The 21607-nt window shown below is 36.2% G+C and overlaps 1 protein-coding gene across 1 annotated transcript in view; it reads left to right on the top strand.

The window, feature by feature from the left end:
• Positions 1-21607, top strand: part of LOC100592830 (UDP-glucose:glycoprotein glucosyltransferase 2) — a 254403-nt gene that overhangs the window by 71541 nt on the left and 161255 nt on the right. Inside the window, exons 9-12 of the mRNA XM_030813564.1 lie at positions 2431-2530; positions 5007-5067; positions 15955-16046; positions 18410-18560. Of these exons, the coding sequence (XP_030669424.1) occupies positions 2431-2530; positions 5007-5067; positions 15955-16046; positions 18410-18560 (404 nt within the window). The remainder of the gene's footprint in view (positions 1-2430; positions 2531-5006; positions 5068-15954; positions 16047-18409; positions 18561-21607) is intronic.

Raw genomic sequence — 21607 nt, 5'->3', positions numbered from 1 at the left:
AATCTATTCTCCCTGGACCCTTCTGGTGTACAGTTTCCTATTTAATGTCTCATCTAGACCTCATGCTTAGACCTCCTTTTATTATACTGCAGCCCTTCTGACTGTTCTTTCACTTGACATCATGATAACACTAAACTGAGGTAGTGTTTATTTATCACATTCATTCTCAATAAGGTTACTGAGATAATCTTTCTAAAATGAAAATCTGATTTTGGCCTTGTGTCAAATCAGCCAGGCTTTATCACTTGTACATCCCTGATCAAATAATGGCCTTACATTAGTCCCCACAGGAAAATGTTGGCACACACAAACTAAAAAAGTTTAATAAAGGGACTTTTTACAGAGACAGGCATGATTGAGGGAAACCAACAAGGAATGAATTATTCAATTCCAGTATTTGCAACTAGAGGGAAACATTTTCTACCCCTAATCTTGGGGGAGCAAGAGGAGAGAGTGGTTACCAAAACCTGGAGAGTGTGTCGAGAGAGCTGCTTGACACAGCAGTAGTACCCTGAGGGACTGCCCTCTGTGACTCAAGGAGGGATCTGGGTAGTAACTATTCCAATCCTTACTCTTTTCTTGCTTACTGATCCCATATTAGTTACTTGGATTGGCTGAATCTCACTAGAAGTCTGAGGGCAAGGGAGCTTATTGATGCAGTTCAGATAGGCCAGCCTTTTGGGGGCCCAGAGCAGGAAAGAGTGGATGCCGGGGGGGCAAACAAAGTATGCAGTCCTCTTATCTGAGAAAGCTCTGTTTTTCCAAGGCAAATACTTCTGGAGAGACTTTGAATGTAAGAAGGGGTTGATAGGACTAGCTAGCCAAGTCATTTGCATCATTAAGGACTGATTTCATGCACATCCATTAGAAGTATTAAGTTTAAACCCCTTAGCATGGTTTGTGAAGCTCTTCTCTAAGTTCTAATAGAGCTTATATTCCTAAATCCGTAATTTCAGATAATCTCTTTCTAGTATCTTCAATTATTTTTAGATCCCTTTTTATGTCTCTATTTTAGCACTTTTTAAAAATTATAATTAGGTTTTTTTTTTTTTTTTTTTTGAGACAGAGTCTCGCTCTGTCCCCCAGGCTGGAGTGCAATGGCGTGATCTCGACTCACTGCAAGCTCCGCCCCCTGGGTTCACGCCATTCTCCTGCCTCAGCCTCCCGAGTATCTGGGACTACAGCGCCTGCCACAACGCCCAGCTAATTTTTTGTATATTTAGTAGAGACGAGGTTTCACCGTGTTAACCAGGATGGTCTCGATCTCCTGACCTCGTGATCCACCCGCCTCGGCCTCCCAAAGTGCTGGGATTACAGGCTTGAGCCACCATGCCTGGCCTATAATTATGTTTTAAGCCTCCTTCAAAATGTTCTCTAAGGGGCCCTTGCATAATTTAGAAAAGTATAAGTGATGGGGTGTTTTGGAAGGCCTTTAAGCAAAGAGTATGCATAGTCAGCTTAGTTCTAGTTGACTCCCTAATGTCTGTGTAAGATGTATTTGAATGGACTAAAAGCAAGAAATCTAGTTAGACACTACTGAAATAGTGGTAGAAGGCATGTAAATATTTAGAAGGTGAAAAGGAGTCAAAGATAATTCTAGGATTTCTAGCTTGAGCCTGAGTAGAGAGAATATATAAAACATGTAAGCAGGCTTTGGGGTTGAATATGGGACTCAGAAATAATGAGACTAGTGTTGAAAGGTTGATTTAAAGTCATTGTAAGATATCCAGATGATTAGGTTCAGTGGTGGGGTGAGTATCCTGTCCTTAAGCTAAAGGAGAAAAAATCTGCCTCACTATTGAGGTAGGTAATGAAAGAATTTAGTTTTAAATATTTTCTGACTCTTGACAAAGTAATAATACTAAGATGAATTCTTCTGACATGTTTGAAACTAACCACAGTTAGCAACACACATTTTTCTTTTTGTAGGACTGTCGTATCAGATAAAATAATAGTAAGTTTAGGATTTTATTTAAGCACAAAGGTGAAACAATGTTGAAAGAGAAAGTGAATGTTTCTGTTTACTGAGTTAAACACAGTGGAGCTTTCTTAAAGGTCTTTTCAGAATTGGCTCTTTAAAGCTCTTTTTACTCCTCTTCATTATTCTTTTGACTTTTTGTCATATGTTTCATTTAAGTGTAGAAAAAGCTTTGTGAGAGCATTTCTCTTCATATATCTCTCTCGAAATTATACTGTAATTTGTGAAAATAAGAGGTATTAAATAATCATTCATAAAAGTATAAAGCTTATGTTTGGAAATAAGTGGTAACTTTACATTTAAAACTTTTTAACAATGCAGATGTAACAGTATTAACATGTTTGTATACTAATACTTGGCAAGAAGAATTGAGTCAAGTATTTCAATTTCATGGAAATGTCTATAAAGGTCTAATACTATGCTAGATTCCTTAATAATATTTTTCCTTCCAGATCTTAGTTTTCAAGCAGCTTCTCAAATAATGTCCACTCCAGTTTATGATGCCATTAAATTAATGAAAGACATTTCACAGAACTTCCCCATAAAAGCCAGGTATGTTAAAGTTTATAGGTTTCATTGTAGCCAGAACTCTTTCTATTAAATGAGTTTTATGAAAATAGCTGATTTCATTTAACATGAAGGTGTCAATTAATTCTAGTATATATAGCTTTTGTGTAATCAGGGCCTTTTCATTATATATATATATTTTTGATTAGAGCAAAATATTGGCTTGTGCATACATGTGTGTATGCACTATAAGGTAGAACTCTTGTTAGAGGCAAATAGGAAAAAAATTTGCTAAAAAATTTCCTAAAATCATGCATAGTAATCTAAGGAAAAACTTGTTTAAGCAATAAATAATGAAGGAGTGTTTCTTCTTTCCCTTATGGAGGATGATAAAAAGTATTATTCTAAGTAGGAGATCTATGCCCAAAGTACTGCCAAATCATATTCTTACCCTTTCAGAGTCCAAATGTTTGGTAATGTCTTAATTGCATGAATATTGTGTGGAGTACTTTTTTGCCAAGAGGATGTCTAGTTGAACTGCTTCCATGAATACTGATGTTACATTAAACATATATTCCATTTCAGTAGGAAATACATTTGCATAGCTTAAAGAGACCGGTGCATGCAATGCAAGTTACCAGGTATTATGAGAATTTACTATATGACACAACTTTGATGCAATTGTATTCTGGTTAGGAATGACAGAGTATAAAATTAGCAACAAGTAAAACATGAGTTAGCTTATACTAAAGAGATAAAATATGTGACAAGTCGCAGTGCATGTGCAACAATGGTGTTTTATTGAGAGGAATTGGAGAGCAGTCTACTAGCTTAGCATACCTTCCTAAGCATAGAATGATTGCTATGCCTCTTATTGTCCCAAACACTATTTTGTACATTTATTCATTGTACAAATTACAGAATCTTCAATATATGTATTCTTTAATTTTGAAAGTAAATGAATAGTACATGGTTGGCTACAAGATACCAAGAATTTTTTGGTGGTACCTTGAAATAGAGGAGTTTGTCTCCTTATTTACAGATTAAGAATGAATATATTGATATGCCTCTTTTGGTCCACTTTAAACAGTTAGCAATTTGAGAAGTCAGCATTTATATAATAAAACATGAAATATATATGGGTGTGTATAAATGTCATATATGTTTAGCCATAATACTTTTAATTAATGGTCATTATAAAAATTATTAGATCAAATACAAATAAAGTAAAATAACTTTAGTCTTGATCAGACAGTTGATTAGCTCTATTGATGTTAAGTCAGTATAACTGTTCAGAGGTTCTGATGCAAAACTCTGCTGTTAATCTGTAATTAAGAAAAAATTATAAAATATGCTAACATTGCTTAATGGCTAAATTGTAGGCTTGAGCATATCTCTAAAACCACTTTGTAGACAATCTGTAAATGTTTGTTGAAATGAAATATTTGCTAAATAAATGAAAAATTTGCCTTATTAAATTTTTAATTGTAATTTCTCACAATGCTGCCAAACTTTAGGAAATAATACATACTTATTGTGGGCTGTTTCAAGGTACACCTTTCTACTTGCTTTTTCCTTAAAGCAGAACTTTGCATTTACAGTCTTTTAATTTTTTAATTCTATTTATAAAATTGACAGATATATAGCTAGTCATGTTTAGGAATTATCAAGTTGAATACAGTTCATAGGAACTGTATTTTGGACATTTCTGCTGTCTTTAAATTATAAGTGAATTATAAACTCTTCGAGAGTGAATAGGCTGGGTGCAATGGCTCGCATCTATAATTTCAGCACTTTGGGAGGTGGCGGTAGGAGGGTCACTTGAGGCCAGGAGTTTTAGACCAACCTGGGCAACATAGCAAGACTCCATCTCTAGAAGAAAATTGAAAAATTAGCTGAATGTGGTGGTGTGTACCTGTAGTCCTAGCTAATTGAGAGGCTGAGGCGGGAGAATCACTTGAGCCCAGGAATCCGAGGCTACAATGAGCTGTGATCATGCCACTGCAGTCCTGCTGGGTAGAAGAGTGAGACTCTGTCTCTAAAAAAATGTTTTTAATAAAAAAATAGAAAAAATTGAAAGAGTGAGTAATGTAAAGCCATGATTTCAGTTTTTTAGAACATGTTTTATTCTGTTAAGTTCCCAGGTTAACTAAAATTCTTCATGTACATATATTCATGTACATATACATTAGTAATTTCATACAAAATTTCTCTATTGGACAAAACAACACAAAACAGCTTTTTTAATGAAGTGTTTTCAAAAAATAAGTCATAGTAAATGATGACAATCCATACTGCATACAGCTAGTACACATGAAATTTTGAGAGCCTCCATTCCACTTGAACCAAATACTTTTGTCAAATGAAAGCTAAATTAGGCCGTATGGAAATGTATACTTTTCAGTCATGAAGCATTTGGACTGTTTAGCTTCTTATCCAAAGTATTAGATTACATTGGGTTATATGGATCAGTTCTAAACATTTAAGGAAGGATCAATTATATTAGTATTCATTTTTCCAGATCTCTAACCAGAATTGCTGTAAATCAACATATGAGAGAAGAAATAAAGGAAAATCAAAAGGTTTGTTTAAATTCTTTTTTCAAAACATTTACCCAACTAATATCACTGTTCCTGACTTTGGATCTTCAATATTCATACAAAAAAGGAAATAGTAATTTGTGCTTTTTTGATTATTAAAACAGTGTGGGTTCTTCTATTTTTATATTGTCAACTATATGAGCATTTAATCAGCCAATCTTTCCTGACATACCTTCTACTTGTTTCACAGTATATTCCAGAATTTCTTCCAAGGTAGTATGGTTTTCTTCATAGGATAAAGAATAAAGGCTGTGAGTTAATTATTCTGTTTCTTGTAATTAGTTTTGCTTAAAAGCTTGTGAAGACTGAGTCAGTGTTAGACCACTGGAACGTTAGAATCCTATAGCAGATAGAATACAATTTATCAGTGGTTTGATAAGATTCTGCCATATGGTCTCTTAAATTATCCATAGACCCCAAATAATTCTAGTTGTGTTAATATTTGTAAAGTGCTTCACCACTGCCTGGCTTTATTACGTAGGACCGGTTTGGTTTTAAGTAGTGTCATACCAGACTCACAGGGCCCTAAACACTAGGAGTTCATTTTTCTCACTTCTTATCTGTATTTAAAGCCAAAAGAGGCAGGGAGGATGGTACCAACCACATTCATCCTCACTAAAGCCTTCTTGGAACATTTTAGCAGACTGGTTTCTATCTCATTGGTGAAGATTTTGCCATGTGGCCACCTTAGGCTGCGAGGGAAGCTAGAAAAGCCAGTGTTCACTTTTCTAGTAACGAAGCAAAGGAGAAGTGGCCTGGGTATGGTGCTAACTTAGCCAGCCAGCAGTGCCCATCATACTGAGACAGAATGAGCTGTCAACAAATGTCAGCTGTTTTGATGATGACAACTACAATGATGGTAATGAAGAAAAAGATGCAAAGATTCATTGGAGAACAGGTGTTAGGAACCGCAACACATCATTCCTACCTGGGACATTCTTTGCCTCATTGACCACCTTACAAATTCATGTGTATCCTTCAAAACGGATTTGTGGTATTGGTCCATTCTATGATGTTCCTAATTGCTCTTAACATTCTTCATGCAGAGTAGATTGTTTTCTTATGACACACAAAGGAGTGGGTTTGGGAGCAGAGGCTTAATACGCAAAAGAAAGAGAAAGGAGAACAGCTCTCTCTCTCGTGAGAGAGAGGGGCACCTGAATGGGAATTCGGGCTGGCTACAGAGTGCACTGGATTTTACAAATAGGCTTGAGGATTGTCTGATTTATATAGGGCCCACAAATTGGTTGGACCAGGTATGATGTTTTACATAATGCACGGGGAAGGCTGACCACTCCACCCTATTATGCATATGGGCCTTTCCACTTGGCTTCTGCCATGTTATCTGCTTCTTACTGTACACGTGGGCTGGAAAGAAGGGAAGATGGAGCTGCCGTTTTGAACATGCCTGGTCCCAAGTAACCTGTTGCTACTGGCACAGTGCCAGCATTTACCTATGCAAGCTTCTAGCTTGCTTGCCTATGTCTGCAGCTCGATTTTACAGGCTGTTCTTTGTTAGAAAATAAAATGATTTGGGGGCTGCTTTTCATTAAAAGGAAAACCTTACCGAGGACTCACTATCTGCCTAAATAATTTCTTCCTAACTGCTATATCAGAACCATGCTGGCAACCTGAGTATGCCAGCTTACTCAGGGCCACTATGGCCATCACCTTGTCTACCTGTCAGCCATTTGGAATTGGCAGTGAAAGAGTTTTGAAATGAGCTTTGACTGTAGAGCAAGAAATCTTGAACTTAGTAAACTAAATAATCATGACACTGCAGATAGCCTTCTTGATCACCTACTAAACTAAATAATCATGACACTGCAGATAGTCTTCTTGATCACCTACTACTTCCAGAGAACACTGATAAGAGAAAGACAAGGATGACAATGTCTTTCATGTAACTAATCTAGGGTAAATGGGCATTTGGACTAGCAGTCCATGTTACCCACTGGCTCATGGGATGTGAGAGAAGTAATTAAACAAACTGAAATTCCAACCTTGGGGAAGAGGGTGGTTGTGATGAGAAGGTAAAAAAAATCTTGGACTATTCATTGCAATTGCATTGCACATGGATTGGACACGAGAAAGCCCTGGAAGTGTGTTTCTGTTACAGCATCTCATCCATACCAACTGAAAAGTACATTTCCTGCAAAACACGTGAACAAAATGTTCACCGAAAAAAGAAGTAATAATGGTCTTTTTTTTCTTCTTCTTCTCATGCTGCAGTTTATTTATGCCAGGTCAGTTGCTCTGGTGTAAATTACACTTTTTAAGGATTTACTTAAGAAATTTGAAAGATTTTCCTCTGGGTCTGGGACTAAACTAAAACAAAAGTGTCTTAAGCATAATCGTTCTCACTTGGGGGTACTGCAGAGCTCTTGGCTTTACTTAAGGCGATAAAGAGGATATGACCTTCAAGTAGAGGAGATAAGAAACACTTAGTTTAAAATAAATAAATAAATAAAAGAAACATCCTGCCCCCCAAATATAAAAGGAAACAGGAAGAATCTTTTTGAGATGGAGTCTTGCTCTGTCACCCAGGCTGGAGTGCAGTGGCGTGATCTTGGCTCACTGCAGCCTCTGCCTCCCGGGTTCCAGCAATTCTTCTGCCTCAGCCTCCTTGGGTAGCTGGGATTACAGGTGCACGCCACCACACCCGGCTAATTTTTGTATTTTTAGTGGGGACGGGGTTTCGCCATGTTGGCCAGGCTGGCCACGAACTCGTGACCTCAGTTAATTTGCCCGCCTTGGCCTCCCAAGAATCTTGATTCCAAAGCGACATCCAGCTCTGAAGAGCACACACTATGGATGCTGGGCTGCTCCATCTTCCCACTAGAGGGCGCAAAGGCTTTAGTTAAAAACCAAGCCAAACCCTCAGTTGTTTGTTTTAATTTCAGCAGGTTTTTTGGGAACAGATGGTGTTTAGTTACATCAATAAGTTATTTAGTGGTGATTTCTGAGATTTTGGTGCACCCATCACCTGAACAGTGTACCCTGTACCCAATGTATAGTTTTTGATCCCTTGCCACCCTCCGCCCTTTCCCCTGAGTCCCCGAAGTCCAATGTATCATTCTTATGCCTTTGCATCCTCATAGCTTAGCTCCCACATATGAGTGAGAACATATGATGTTTGGTGTTCCATTCCTGAGTTACTTCACTTAGAATAATAGTCTTCGATTCCATCCAGGTTGCGCAAATGCCATTTCATTCCTTTTTATGGCTGGGTAGTATTCCCTGGTATGTATAGGGCATTTGGTCTGATTCCATATTTTTGCAATTGCATATTGTCCTGCTATAAACATGCGTGTGCAAGTATCTTTTTCATATACTGACTTTTTTTTTTTCCTCTGGGCAGATACCTAGTAGTGGGATTGCTGGATCAAATGGTAGATTTGCTTTTAGGAATCGCCACATTGTTTTCCATAGTGATTGTACTAGTTTACATTCCCACCAACATTGTAAAAGTGTTCCCTTTTCACCATATCCGTGCCAACATCTGTTACTTTTTGATTTTTTAAATTATACCCATTCTTGTAGGAGTAAGGTGGTATTGCATTGTGGTTTTGATTTGCATTTCTCTGATAATTAGTGATGTTGAGCATTTTTCCATATGCTTGTTGCCCACTTGTATGTCTTCTTTTGAGAATTGTCTCATTCATGCCCTTAGCCCACTTTTTGATGGGATTTTTTTTTTCTTGCTGATTTGAGTTCTGTGTAGATTCTGGATATTAGTCATTTTTCGGATGTGTAGATTGTGAAGATTTTCTCCCACTCTGGGCTGTCTGCTAACTCTGCTGTCCTTTTTAATTTAAGGTCTTTAAATATATAATAACAATCTTTCCTTACTCATAATAAGAAAAATACAGATCAGAATTAAACTGAGAAAGAAGGATTTCAAAAAGTTGGCAGGGCATTCTGTGAGCAAGTCTGTCTGTTTTTTTTGTTGTTGTTGTTGTTGTTGTTTTTTTTTTTTTTTTCATAAGAGACCAGGGGAAATGAGAATATATATTTACCTATTCTAGTTTTTGCATGAAGAAATACTAGAGGATGGAAAAGAAACTTTGGGGGAAAATTTTGCCTATAAGAGCCAGGGATGAAACGGTTGAAGGGTGCCGGGATTAGCATAATTCTTCTAGTGTAGCTTTTTCTATAGTTTTTGACTTGGGACTCAAGCAAAGATTATTCAAAAACTATGACCATGCTCAAGTTGTGTAACTGAATTTGAGTTTGGTTTTATTTAGGAGACAACTGCTTTAACTCCAAAGTACAGCAAATTTCCTTTGGAAGTTCATAATTGTTATTAATTTGCTGTGAGTGGCCAGAATCTGCTTTTGGTGATTTTAAATTGTCAACCCAACATGTATCTTTGTTGTTTACTGCAAGAACTGTTAAATTATAGTTCCATGACATTTTTTATTTGCTTCAAAATAAAATGAGAATATGATCAGGTTGTCAGGTAACTTTTTTTGATTCAGCAGAGTGGAACAAATAATTTCAATTACATAATTGCTTAATGAACCAAATGCAGATACTTGAATTAACTAAAATGCAGATATTCAAATAAAGGATTACACCTTACCCAAATAAAAGTTCATGTTGCTTCTAATTATTTCTAACTACTTTGTGTGAAAATTTTACAGAGTTCTGGAGACATTACCTAGATTAGAACATCATCTCCCAAAACTACATCTGTAAATCATACTTTTTAAGTGTTATTTTGTCTTATTCTTTATTCTGAAAATGACAGCCTTTCTATTAATATTTATATCTGATTTGACTTCAAATTTTAATTGTAAAGAATGAAACTAGACCCCCATCTCTCACCATATACAAAAATCAAATCAATAGGGGTTAAAGACTTAAATGTGAGACCTGAAACTGTGAAACTACTAGAAGAAAACATTGGGGAAATGCTTTAGGACATTGGTCTCTGCAAAGATTTCTTGAGTAAGAACTGAAAAGCACAGGCAACCAAATCAATTTGGACAAATGGGATCATATCAAGATAAAAATGTTCTGTACAGAGAAGGAAGCAGTCAACAAAGTGAAGAGAAAATCTACAGAATGGGACAGAGTATTTTCAGATTATTCAACAGTCAAGGGATTAATAACCAGAATATATAAGGAGCTCAAACAACAGCAAAACATGAATAATCTAATTTTAAAATAGGCAAAAAATTTGAATAGACATTTCTCAAAAGAAGGCATAGAGATGGCCAACAGTGATGCTCACCATCACTAATCGTCAGGGAAATGCAAATCAAAACCACAATGAGATAGTGTCTCACCTGTTAAAATGGCTTTTTTCTTTTTTGTAACTTTGCTTTTCTTTTAATTTTACTTTAAGTTCTGGGATACATATGCAGAACATGCGGGTTTATTACATAGGTAAACGTGTGCCATGGTGGTTTGCTACCCCTATCAACCCATCATCTAGGTTTTGAGCCCTGCATGCATTAGGTATTTGTCCCAATGCTCTCTCTCCTCTTGCCCCCTACCCCCTGAGAGGCCACATGTGTCCATGTGTTCTCATTGTTCAGCTCCCACTTATGAGTGAGAACATGCAGTGTTTCACTTTCTGTTCCTATGTTAGTTTGCTGAGAATGATGGCTTCTAGCTTCATCCATGTCCCTGCAAAGGACATGAACTCATTCTTTTCTGTGGCTGCATAGTATTCCATGGTGTACATGTGCCACATTTTCTTTATCCAGTCTATCATTGATGAGCATTTGGGTTGGTTCCAAGTCTTTGCTGTTGTAAATAGTGCTGCAGTAAACATACGTGCGCGTTTGTCTTTATAGTAAAATGATTTATAATCCTTTGAGTATATACCCACTAATGGGATTGCTGGGTCAAATGGTATTTCTCATTCTAGGTTCTTGAGGAATCGACACTGTCTTCTACAATGGTTGAATTAATTTAAACTCCCATCAATAGTGTAAAAGCGTTCCTGTTTCTCCACATCCTCTCCAGCATCTGTTGTTTCCTGACTTTTTAATGATCACCATTCTAACTGGCATGAGATGGTATCTCATTGTGGTTTTGATTTGCATTTCTCTAGTGATAATGAGCTTTTTTTCTTATGTTTGTTGGCTGCATAGATGTCTTCTTTTGAGAAGTGTCTGTTCATATCCTTCGCTCACTTTCTGATGGGGTTGTTTCTTCTTGTAAATTTGTTTGAGTTCCTTGTAGATTCTGGATATTAGACTTTTGTCAGATGGGCAGATTGCAAAGACTTTCTCCTATTCTGTAGGTTGCGTGTTCACTCTGATGATAGTTTCTTTTGCTGTGCAGAAGCTCTGTAGTTTGATTAGATCCCATTTGTCAATTTTGGCTTTTGTTGGAATTGCTTTTTGGTATTGTAGTCATGAAGTCTGTGCCCATGCCTGTGTCCTGAATGATATTGCCTAGGTTTTCTTCTAGGGTTTTTATGGTTTTAGGTTTTACATTTAAGTCTTTAATCTATCTTGAGTTAATTTTTGCATAAGGTGTAAGGAAGGGGTCCAGTTTCAGTTTTCTGCATATGGCTAGCCAGTTTTCCCAGCACCATTTATTAAATAGGGAATCCTTTCCTCATTGCTTATTTTTGTCAAGTTTGTCGAAGATCAGATGGTTGTAGATGTGTGGTGTTGTTTCTGAGGCCTCTGTTCTCTTCCTTTGATCTATATATCTGTTTTGGTACCAGTACCATGCTGTTTTAGTTATTGTAGCCTTGTAGTATAGTTTGAAGTCAGTGTGATGCCTCCAGCTATGTTGTTTTTGCTTTGGATTGTCTTGGCTATACGGGCTCTTTTCTGGTTCCATATGAAATTTAAAGTAGTTTTTTCTAATTCTGTGAAGAAAGTTGATGGTAGCTTGATGGGAGTAGCATTGAATCCATAAATTACTTTGGACAGTATGGAAAATGGCTTTTTTCTAAAACAAAAAAAATAACAGATTCTGGCAAGGATACAGAGAAAGGGGAACCCTTAGACACTGTTGGTGGGAATGTAAATTAGTAAAGCCACAATGGAAAACATATAGAGGTTCCCAAAAAAAATGAAAAATAGAATTACCATATGATCCAGGAATCCCACTGCTGGATATATACCCAAGAGTAAGGAAACTAGTATATCAAAGAGATATCTGCACTGCCATGTTTATTAAAGCTCTATTCACAATAGCTAAAATATGGAATCAATCTAGGTGTCCATTAATGGATGGGTGGATAAAGGAAATTTGGTACATAGACACAATGGAATATTAGTCATAAAAAAGAAATCCTGTCATCTTTACCAACAATAGAGGACGTTATGTTAAGTGAAATAAGCCATACACAGAAAGACATATACTGCAAATTATTACTCATATGTGAGAGCTAAAAACACTGATCTCATGGACGTAGAGAGTAGAACGATGGTTATTGGAGGCTGGGGAAGATAAGGAGGGGTTGGTTAATGGGTACAAAAATGCAGTCAGGAATAAGATCTATTCATTAGCATAATAGGGTGATTATAGTTAACATTAATTTATTGTATACTTTAACTGGAAGAGTTGATTTGGAATGTCCCCTACATTAAAAAATGGTAAATATTTGAGATGATGGATATCCCAACTACCCTGATATGATCATTACACATTATATGCTTCTATCAAAATATCACAAGATCTCTATAAATATGTACAACTATTATGTACCCATGAAAATTAAAAATAAAATTTTTTAGAAAAATTTAAATTTCAGAGTGTGTATCATTTCACCTTAGGAACACACAAACATGTTTATAAACCATTTTACCATTGTAAATCTCAACCAGTCTTCTGAGATCGAATCAACTGGAATTTCTTTAGCTTCAGGTAATAGCTCAGCTCCGTTGGTTATTAAAGAGACATATTAGAATAAATGGGTTCCCTCTTCTTTAAGAAAAAATGAGCTTATATTTCTCCATTAGGATTTGCATTTATTTCTGCTCAAGCCTAAGATGGCTACTAGTTTAATTGCACTTTAAATACAAAAATCTAAGTTTTTTGGGCCATAAATATAGTATGAAATCCAGCTCCAAACCCATATGAAAATAAGCTAGAGGCCATGAATTCATTTGGGAGACTTATTCTTCCTCCATCAAGAACCAAGGTGAGATAGACAAATTTCTATGCTGTTACTGCAGAGCGTTTTGTTTTCTAATTCACCTTTCCACCATAAGTGTAGCACTGTATGTGTGCATAAGGATATCTGGATGTGTGCATAAGGATATCTGGATGCAGGTCCTGAATTTAAATTTCCTGTTCTTCTGAGATTGGCCCTTAAAAACCCAAGTCTTGGGTCATCTAGGAAGCTCTAAATTTCCTCCAGGCAAGGTCTTTAGTGTTTATTTATATCTCTATATTCATATTCCTACTTCCTCTCTGTCCTTAGGTGAATACTTTCTTCAACTCTGAGCCACATTTAGGGGACATTTTTCATATTTATTTTTTTGAGACAGAGTATCGCTCTATCATCCAGGATGGAGTGCAGTGGTGCGATAGCTCACTGCAACCTCCACCTCCTGGGGAGAAGCGATTCTCTTGCCTCAGCCTCCCGAGTAGCTGAGACTACAGGCATGCACCACCACACCCAGCTAATTTTTCTATTTTTGATAGAAACAGGGTTTCACCATGTTGGACAGGCTGGTCTCATACTCCTGACCTCAAGTGATCCACCGGCCTCAGCCTCCCAAAGTTCTGGGATTACAGGTGTGAGCCACCGCACCCAGTCTCATTATTAATATTTTAATCTAGCATTTTGATTCTTTTAGTAAGAGAATTTTTGGATCTTTCGTTTATCATGTTGCTAGAAATTGAATTCTTACTCCTCATTTCAGAAAGGCCACCTTAAATTACATACTCAAATATACACTAGTTTTTCAGGACTTAAGGCTAACTCTCTGGGGCAGAGGAAAGAGAAGAATTTGTAAGTACGAATCTCTCATAGGCAAACCTCTTCTCTCTGACAGTGTTTCAGCAAGCAGATTCGCTGAGTTCAGTCTGTTACGTGTTTTCTGAGCATTATTGTTCAAGGCACTGGGCCTGATAAACAGTCTTGAGGGATTTAGCAATTTAGTATGGATCTGCATGCTTGGTGTACTTTCTACTTACAATTGAGCTCCACTAAAACGAATGTATGAGGTGCTGGAGAAAGCTTCAATCAGGGTGTGTGAAGTTTCGATGCCAGATTGGGGGAAAACAGCAGGAAATATAAATTCACTAGGCATCTGTAGATTTTGAAGTTGGAACATAGATTTCTTAATTAAGTAACTTTGATAGGCACATCTAAAGTAGCTAAAGACAAATAAAAATTTTACCTCTGAACCTTTTCATATTAGGGTTTAATCTTTTGCCAGGATTCTGTATAAAACAAGTAGAAATACTTTCTGTTAAGTTCCTCCTCTCCCTTCTCTGTGTGTAGCTCATCTGTTGAGTGATAATCATAAAGAAAAATTCACCATTGTCAAGCTTTCTCTGCATCTCTTCAAGTTAGTTGCTTCCTCTGCCTTTACAGAGTAGTTCACGCAAGTCCCTATTATGTGACTTATCATATGATGTCGTTGAAATACACTGGTTGTTTTACTTCCCAAATCTATTTGCCTTCCCTCATAATAACAGCTTTCATTTGTGAGCACTTTATAGGTGACAAGACATAGATGTATATTACATTTAAACTATAGCAAACGTGAGATAGATATAATTATTCCCATTTTATAGATGAGGAAACTGAGGATTATGAAAGTGATTTGAACTTGCCCAAATCTTAACAGCTAGTAAGTAGAAAGATCAGGATTAAACTAGGCATGATCTTCACACTGTGATCTTACTGGATACTTACACTGTGATTTTGACTACTTTGCTTTAGTGACAAGAACATCCCCTTTTTTACTTTTGTTAACTGCTCTAGTGCCTGGAGATGTTTCTAGAACATAGCAGGCACTCAGGAAATGTTTATTGAATGAAAGACAGTGAAAATTCAAATACAGCTTTAATGGAAGCTTTCATGAATTTAGAGTGAGCTCCAAATATTTACACATAGGCCAAAGTTTTACTTTTGGCATATCATTGCCTCAAGAAATAGGAATGTGCCAACTATCAAATTGTATATGTACACATACACACACTATATGAAATGTAGATAAGTAATTATTGTAACATTAGAACTGTAATATCATGTATTATAAAATCAGAATATTCAGGTATTGAATTTTGTCTCTAATCTATCTTAAGATTTTCCCGTCTCTGAGATCAGGGCTGGGCAAACTGCTACCTTTAGGCCAAATATGGTCTGCCACCTATTTTTGTAAATACAAGCTTAATTTTTATTTTTATTTATTTTTTATTATTTTATTTATTTTTTTGAGATGGAGTTTTGCTCTTGTTGCCCAGGCTGGAGTGCAATGGCCCAATCTTGGCTCACTGCAACCTCCACCTCCTAGATTTAAGTGATTCTCCTGCCTCAGCCTCCCAAGTAGCTGGGATTACAGGCATGTGCCACCACACCCCGCTAATTTTTTGTATTTAGTAGAGATGGGGTTTCACCATCTTGGTCAGGCTGGTCTTGAACTCCTGACCTCAGGTGATCCACCCACCTCGGCCTCCCAAAGTTCTGGCATTACAGGTGTAAGCCATCACGCCTGACCTAAAAGCTTAATTTTTACAATAAACATTGGCATGTCCATTTGTTTACATAGTATCTAAAGATACAAAGGCAGAGATCAATAGTTGCAACAGAGACTGTATGGCCAGCCAAACCTAAAATATTTACTTTCTGACTCTTTATAGAAATAATATAGTGACCCCTAATATAGATCACTATTGTTCTATCACTGGTTAACTTTTGCTTTGCTCTACTTCAAGGATCTTCAAGATAGATTTAAAATTCAGCCAGGCGATGCTCGTCTATTTATAAATGGGCTTCATGTTGATATGGATGTTTATGATCCTTTTAGGTAAGTATTAAATTATTGCTATAAATGAACTGTGGTTTATATAAAAGTAAACATTGTCTTGAATTTAGTATAAGTCAAAATATGAAGATCACTTTAAAGATAAATACATGTTTTTGATTGTACAAAACAGTTTTCTTCTACCAAAATGGGCAAGCCCAAAGTGTCTTAGAATATCAGAACTGGGAGAAACAGTCAAGATATTTGTTTGGATGAGGGTTAGACCTATAATTACTTTGTTATTCTAAACTGTCTTTTATTGAAAAGTAGATTGATGATTTAGCAGAGAAGTTATTTGGAACTGGACTGAACAACCAGAGACCAGACAGGAACTGAAGTCAATGTGGGGTATTTCCCCAGAAGAGAGAAATTGACAAGAGGAATTTAAAGTGCTTGTATTTGAATGCTGGATGCTATCTGGTTTCTTGTCAAAAAAAAAAAAAATTTTTCAAATTTTTTTTTGCTCAGAATTTTGAACAGGACAGAATTAGGAAGTCCTTGCTTTATCAATGGTCACTCACCCAAAATTAAAGTTGTGGGCCAAACAGAAGAGTTACTTTTATAGAGAAACAGAAAACTACATTGAAACTAATATTTGGAACATTAGATGAACTTAGGAAGCATACTTTAATTCAGAGATTCAGTTTTAATTCAATTGAATATACTTTTGTTGAAGTGAAATTATTTGAATTGTTTATTTAAATTCTTACCAGTTCGGAAATATGTTGGAAAATATATTGGAAAGACTGAGAAGGAGTTTTACCGAACATTTTTTACAGTTTTATCTCAAATGGGGTTTTTCTCTTTCGTTACTTGAATTCTTGGACCTAGTATTGTAAAAATAATAACCTAAGATAGATATATATAATACACATAGAAAGAGTAGAGAAGTTTTTAAATGCTAGCCTGTAAATTTCAGGGGAACAAAAATTATATATGTGCCCAGCAGCAGTGAAAACAGGTTTAAAGGAAGTAATGAAATGGTATGGAGATTTTAGAAAGTTTTCTAAGGTAGTGTATGAGGAAATTTTTATGGCAGGAATATTTTCACGTATAATTTAGGAAGGCTGTAGGTTATTAAAAAAATAAAATTCCCCAGCTCCTACACCTGGTCATTAGTGATTTGCAGGATGTGCACTACATTTTTATTCCTCATTGATTTGATCACTAGTTAATGCTACCATGATTCTCTTAAAAGAAGAAGAGACAAAATGTGAGAATATTTGTATCATCTGACATTTTTGAGGATAGCATAATCAAAAAAGTTCTCAGAAAAAGATCAGAGGATGTGGAATAAAATTAATGCAAAGAGGAAGATGAATGGAAGAAAATAAGGAAATGGAAGTAAAATGTCATATTACAGAGACATTATATAGAGAGAGGTTTTATGCAACCAATACTTTGGAATTGGCCATGTGGGGAAAGAACAGGAGTAAGGATTTATTTTGTGCTCCCTTCCTGTCTCCTGTCAGTCGTTGCTTTACTGGGTTGTGGAGAACCAATAACATGCCCCATACATGGCCCAGCCCTTCTTGCTCTGATCCTGAGAGTAGTGGGAGGAGCCAGAGCCTCCATGGGTTAGGATTAGATCAGCATTGGTTCTATAAAGGCCTACATCTCACCCCCAGGGAGGCTGAGACAGTTGGAACATGTGACTTGGACTGGGGAGAAAGGCAAGTAGGACTGATGAAGTACATAAGCAGGGTCTTATATATCTACATTAAAACATTCTGTTCTAGCCCATTAAAGAGTCCCGTTTATATTTTTGCCTCTGAATAGTCGCCTCAGCCACAGACTTGAAGAGTAGTTTAAACATTTAGATTCCCCAATTTGTTGTCAATGGGGTTATTGTTGGTTGTTTACAGTAATACTTTCTATTATGTTTAAGAACTATCAAATTATATGTAATAAAAAATTTAAATTTGTATTCAAACACATGTGAACTTCATGGTTTAATGGAGCTTCCTCTGTATTAGAATTTTATACTTTATGTCTTGTTCGATCTTACATTATTTTTTAGTAGGTTTGTCAAAAGAGTGACCTAATGCTTTTTTTCCTCATTTTTGGCTTTCTCAGGGCTGATCATATCCTCACTACTTTGATAAAGAATACAGTAGTCTTTGTTGTTTTATCTTTTATATAATAATAAGCTTTTACTACCACTAAAAAAATTACGTAAGTTTACTCTGGATAACTAATTAGAACTATTTGCCTTATTTCTTAATGAGTTTAATATATTTTTCCTGCTATTAATGAAGATACCAAAAAATCTCATTTCTAATGCTTTAAGAAGTCCATCAAACTTTAAAAGATTTGTTTTTAATTTGGAAAATCAAAATAAAACTATTTTTTCTCTGAATATATAGTATTTTGGATATGCTGAAATTAGAAGGAAAAATGATGAATGGCCTTCGCAATCTTGGGATCAATGGGGAACATATGAGCAAATTTTTAAAATTAAATTCACACATTTGGGAATATACTTATGTATTAGATATTCGACATTCTTCTATAATGGTAAGTGCTTATGCTATTCCTTGTTCTAAAACCTGTAGTATACTTAAGGCTTAACATAAAACAAAGTATCGACAGGCTTGATGATAAATGTCAGCATTTTGGAACAGTTCTCAGTGAAAAGAGAAAGTAAAACTATAGACCCATCTTCTCTCCCACTTGCAGCTTCGTTCTCCTTCTTCATAGTCTCTGTTTTGTCACAAGAATACCTACTCACTCTCATTCAGTGTCCTTTCCACCTTCAGAGATAACAACAGAATAACCACATGAACAATAACAACAAGACACCAAATACGTAGTTAAAATCTGAGATGTATAAAAGTGCTACCTTAACATGATGAAAGTCCTGCCTAAACAATTTGCAGTGGCCTCCAAAGGTTCTGGTGTGTGTATTACAGCCCAAGTGATTTTTTGAAAAGAATTTCATCTTATCATCCTTTCTTGCTTAAGCAGAGAAGTGGTCTTCAGTATGGCCTATGAGGCTGCAGACGGCTGCTCTCACCTTTCATTTCTTAGACTGTGAAATGTTCTTTTCACCACTATCCTTTATCTCATGCTTAGAAAGCACTTTTTCTTTTCTTTATCCAGTTAACTCCTATTCCTTTTTCAAACTTAGGTTGAAATAGCCCTTTCTGAGAGAAACTTTCCTTAACAATCCAGATGATTTTTTAAATCTACAAATTGTGTTAGAGAATCCCCAGAGACCACCCTCTAATCCAGTGATTTGCTAGAAGGACTTGCAAGACCCAGAAGTTGTTATATTCATGGTTATGGCTTAGTAGAGCAAAATGATGTGAAAAAATCAGCAGGGGTGAAGTCCAGAGTAAACCAGGTATAAGCTTCCAAGAGTTCCCTCATAGTGGAGTTGTAGGCTTAATGTGATATGTGACAATATGTGCAAGGTGCTCCCTACCAGGGAAGCAAACTTAACTTGAGCCTGAGTTCAAGATTGTGAGAGACGATCCATCATGTAGACATACAGTGGCTCTCCGTACCTGCCATCAGTGGCTGAAGCTCCAGACTGAGGAAAAGCAGATGTTTATTACAACTCAGGTTGTTTAAACTCTCTAGACAAACTGCTCGAACTGCTGCAGCATGGCTCAGGGTTCTAACTGTGCAGAACACTCTTTTATCAATCAGAACATTCCAAGAGCTTAATTATCAGGACCCAGTCAAGAGACAGTCATGTAAACAGACCCTTCTTGGGAATATCCAAGGTGTGAGCAACCCACACCTGTTGAGTTAACCCTTTCATACACACATGTATATGTGTATAATGTGATTCTTCATACATGTATACATGTATGGGTGTAGCAAATGTATTAGGCCATGCTTACATTGCAATAAAGAAATACCTGAGACTGGGTAATTCATAAAGAAAAGAAGTTTAATTGACTTACAGTTCTGCAGGGTTTATAGGAAGCATGGTGCCAATATCTGTTTGGCTTCTGGGGAGGCTTCAGGAAGCTTTAATTCACAGCAGGGGGCAGAGAGGGAGCAGATATCTCATATGGCAAGAACAGGAGTGAGAGAGTGTTGGAGGGTAGGTGCCATACATTTAAACAACCAGGTCTTGCTAGAACTCACATCACAAAGACAACACCAAGACATGAGGGATCTGCCCCCATGACCCAACACGTCCTACCAGGCCCTACCTCCGGCATTGGAGATTACAATTCAACGTGAGATTTGGGTGGGGACAATTATCCAAATTATATCAGCACATATACATACATTATATGTCAGAACTATTAATCCCTTTGTATACTTAGCACAGTTATAGTTTTACATTTATCCTGTGATGCTTTTATATCTGTTTTTTTATTAGAGTATATATAAAGTTCTTGAAGGTAGAAATTTGTTTCATTTTTTCTCTTACCATTATGTCCTTGGTTTTAGTAGGTATCGATAAATATAAATATTCCCTAAATGAATAAGTAACTATCTGAAACAACAAAAAACATCATTTTTAATGATGAAACTCTGGAAGCATTACGATTACAACATGATCAATATAATTATGATTTAATATTGTTATAAAAGGAGTAACTATTAGAAATGAGAAAATAAAAATGTTGTGTGACAAGATTGTATAACTGAAACTCCTCAAAGAAAGCTATAATAAAAGGCTTTTAATAAAATGGGTTTGAAGTGACATGATAAAGATCAAAAGCTTTTCTTTCAAAATATATTTGGAAGATAATGATTTATTCACAATAACATAAAAATGTAAATACCCTAATAATAACCACTATGAAATAATACCTCAGTACCTATTATAAACTAGAATTTAACTGAGGACGTGTAAATCAGCATATCCTTTTAAAAAGTTATGCCTGGCCAAGCACAGTGTCTCATGCCTATAATCCCAGCAGTTTTGGGAGGCCAAGGCGGGTGGATCACGAGGTCAGGAGATTGAGACCATCCTGGCCAGCATGGTGAAACCCCGTTTCTACTAAAAATACAAAAATTAGCCGGGTTTGGTGGCACGTGCCTGTAGTCCCAGCTACTTGGGAGGCTGAGGCAGAAAAATCGCTTGAACCTGAGAGGTGGAGGTTGCAGTGAGCCAAGATCGCTCTACTTCACTCCAGCCTGAGCAACAGAGTGAGACTCCATCTCAAAAAAAAAAAAAAATTATGCCTGTGGTGCCCTTATAATGATACATAGTTTATCTAGTAATTTCACTCCTGGAAACTATCATAAAAAAATAGTGGGAAATGGAAAAAAAGCTTTATGCCCGAAGATATGATTATCACTACATATTTTGAAAACAAACAAAATAGAAACTAGTTACCTAACAGAGAAGTGTTATAAATTTTACATTCACACAATCGAGTATTATTGACATGAAAATTATGTTTATAAATATGACTTAAGATAATGATTCTGCTAAGTAAAAAATATAGAATTATGTCACGTAAAAATATGGGCAGAAGATCAGAAGGAAATATATCAAAATTTAAGGCATTAATGGGTGATGTGGTTTAATGGGTAGTTTTAATTTTTTTCATCATGTTCTGTGAATTCCAAACTTTTAACCATGGGTATGT

This window comes from Nomascus leucogenys, chromosome 5 (assembly GCF_006542625.1).
Source record: "Nomascus leucogenys isolate Asia chromosome 5, Asia_NLE_v1, whole genome shotgun sequence".
Classification (NCBI taxonomy): Eukaryota; Metazoa; Chordata; class Mammalia; order Primates; family Hylobatidae; genus Nomascus; species Nomascus leucogenys.
The sequence above is the reverse complement of the archived record's forward strand: the minus strand, read 5'-3'. Positions and strand labels throughout refer to the sequence as shown.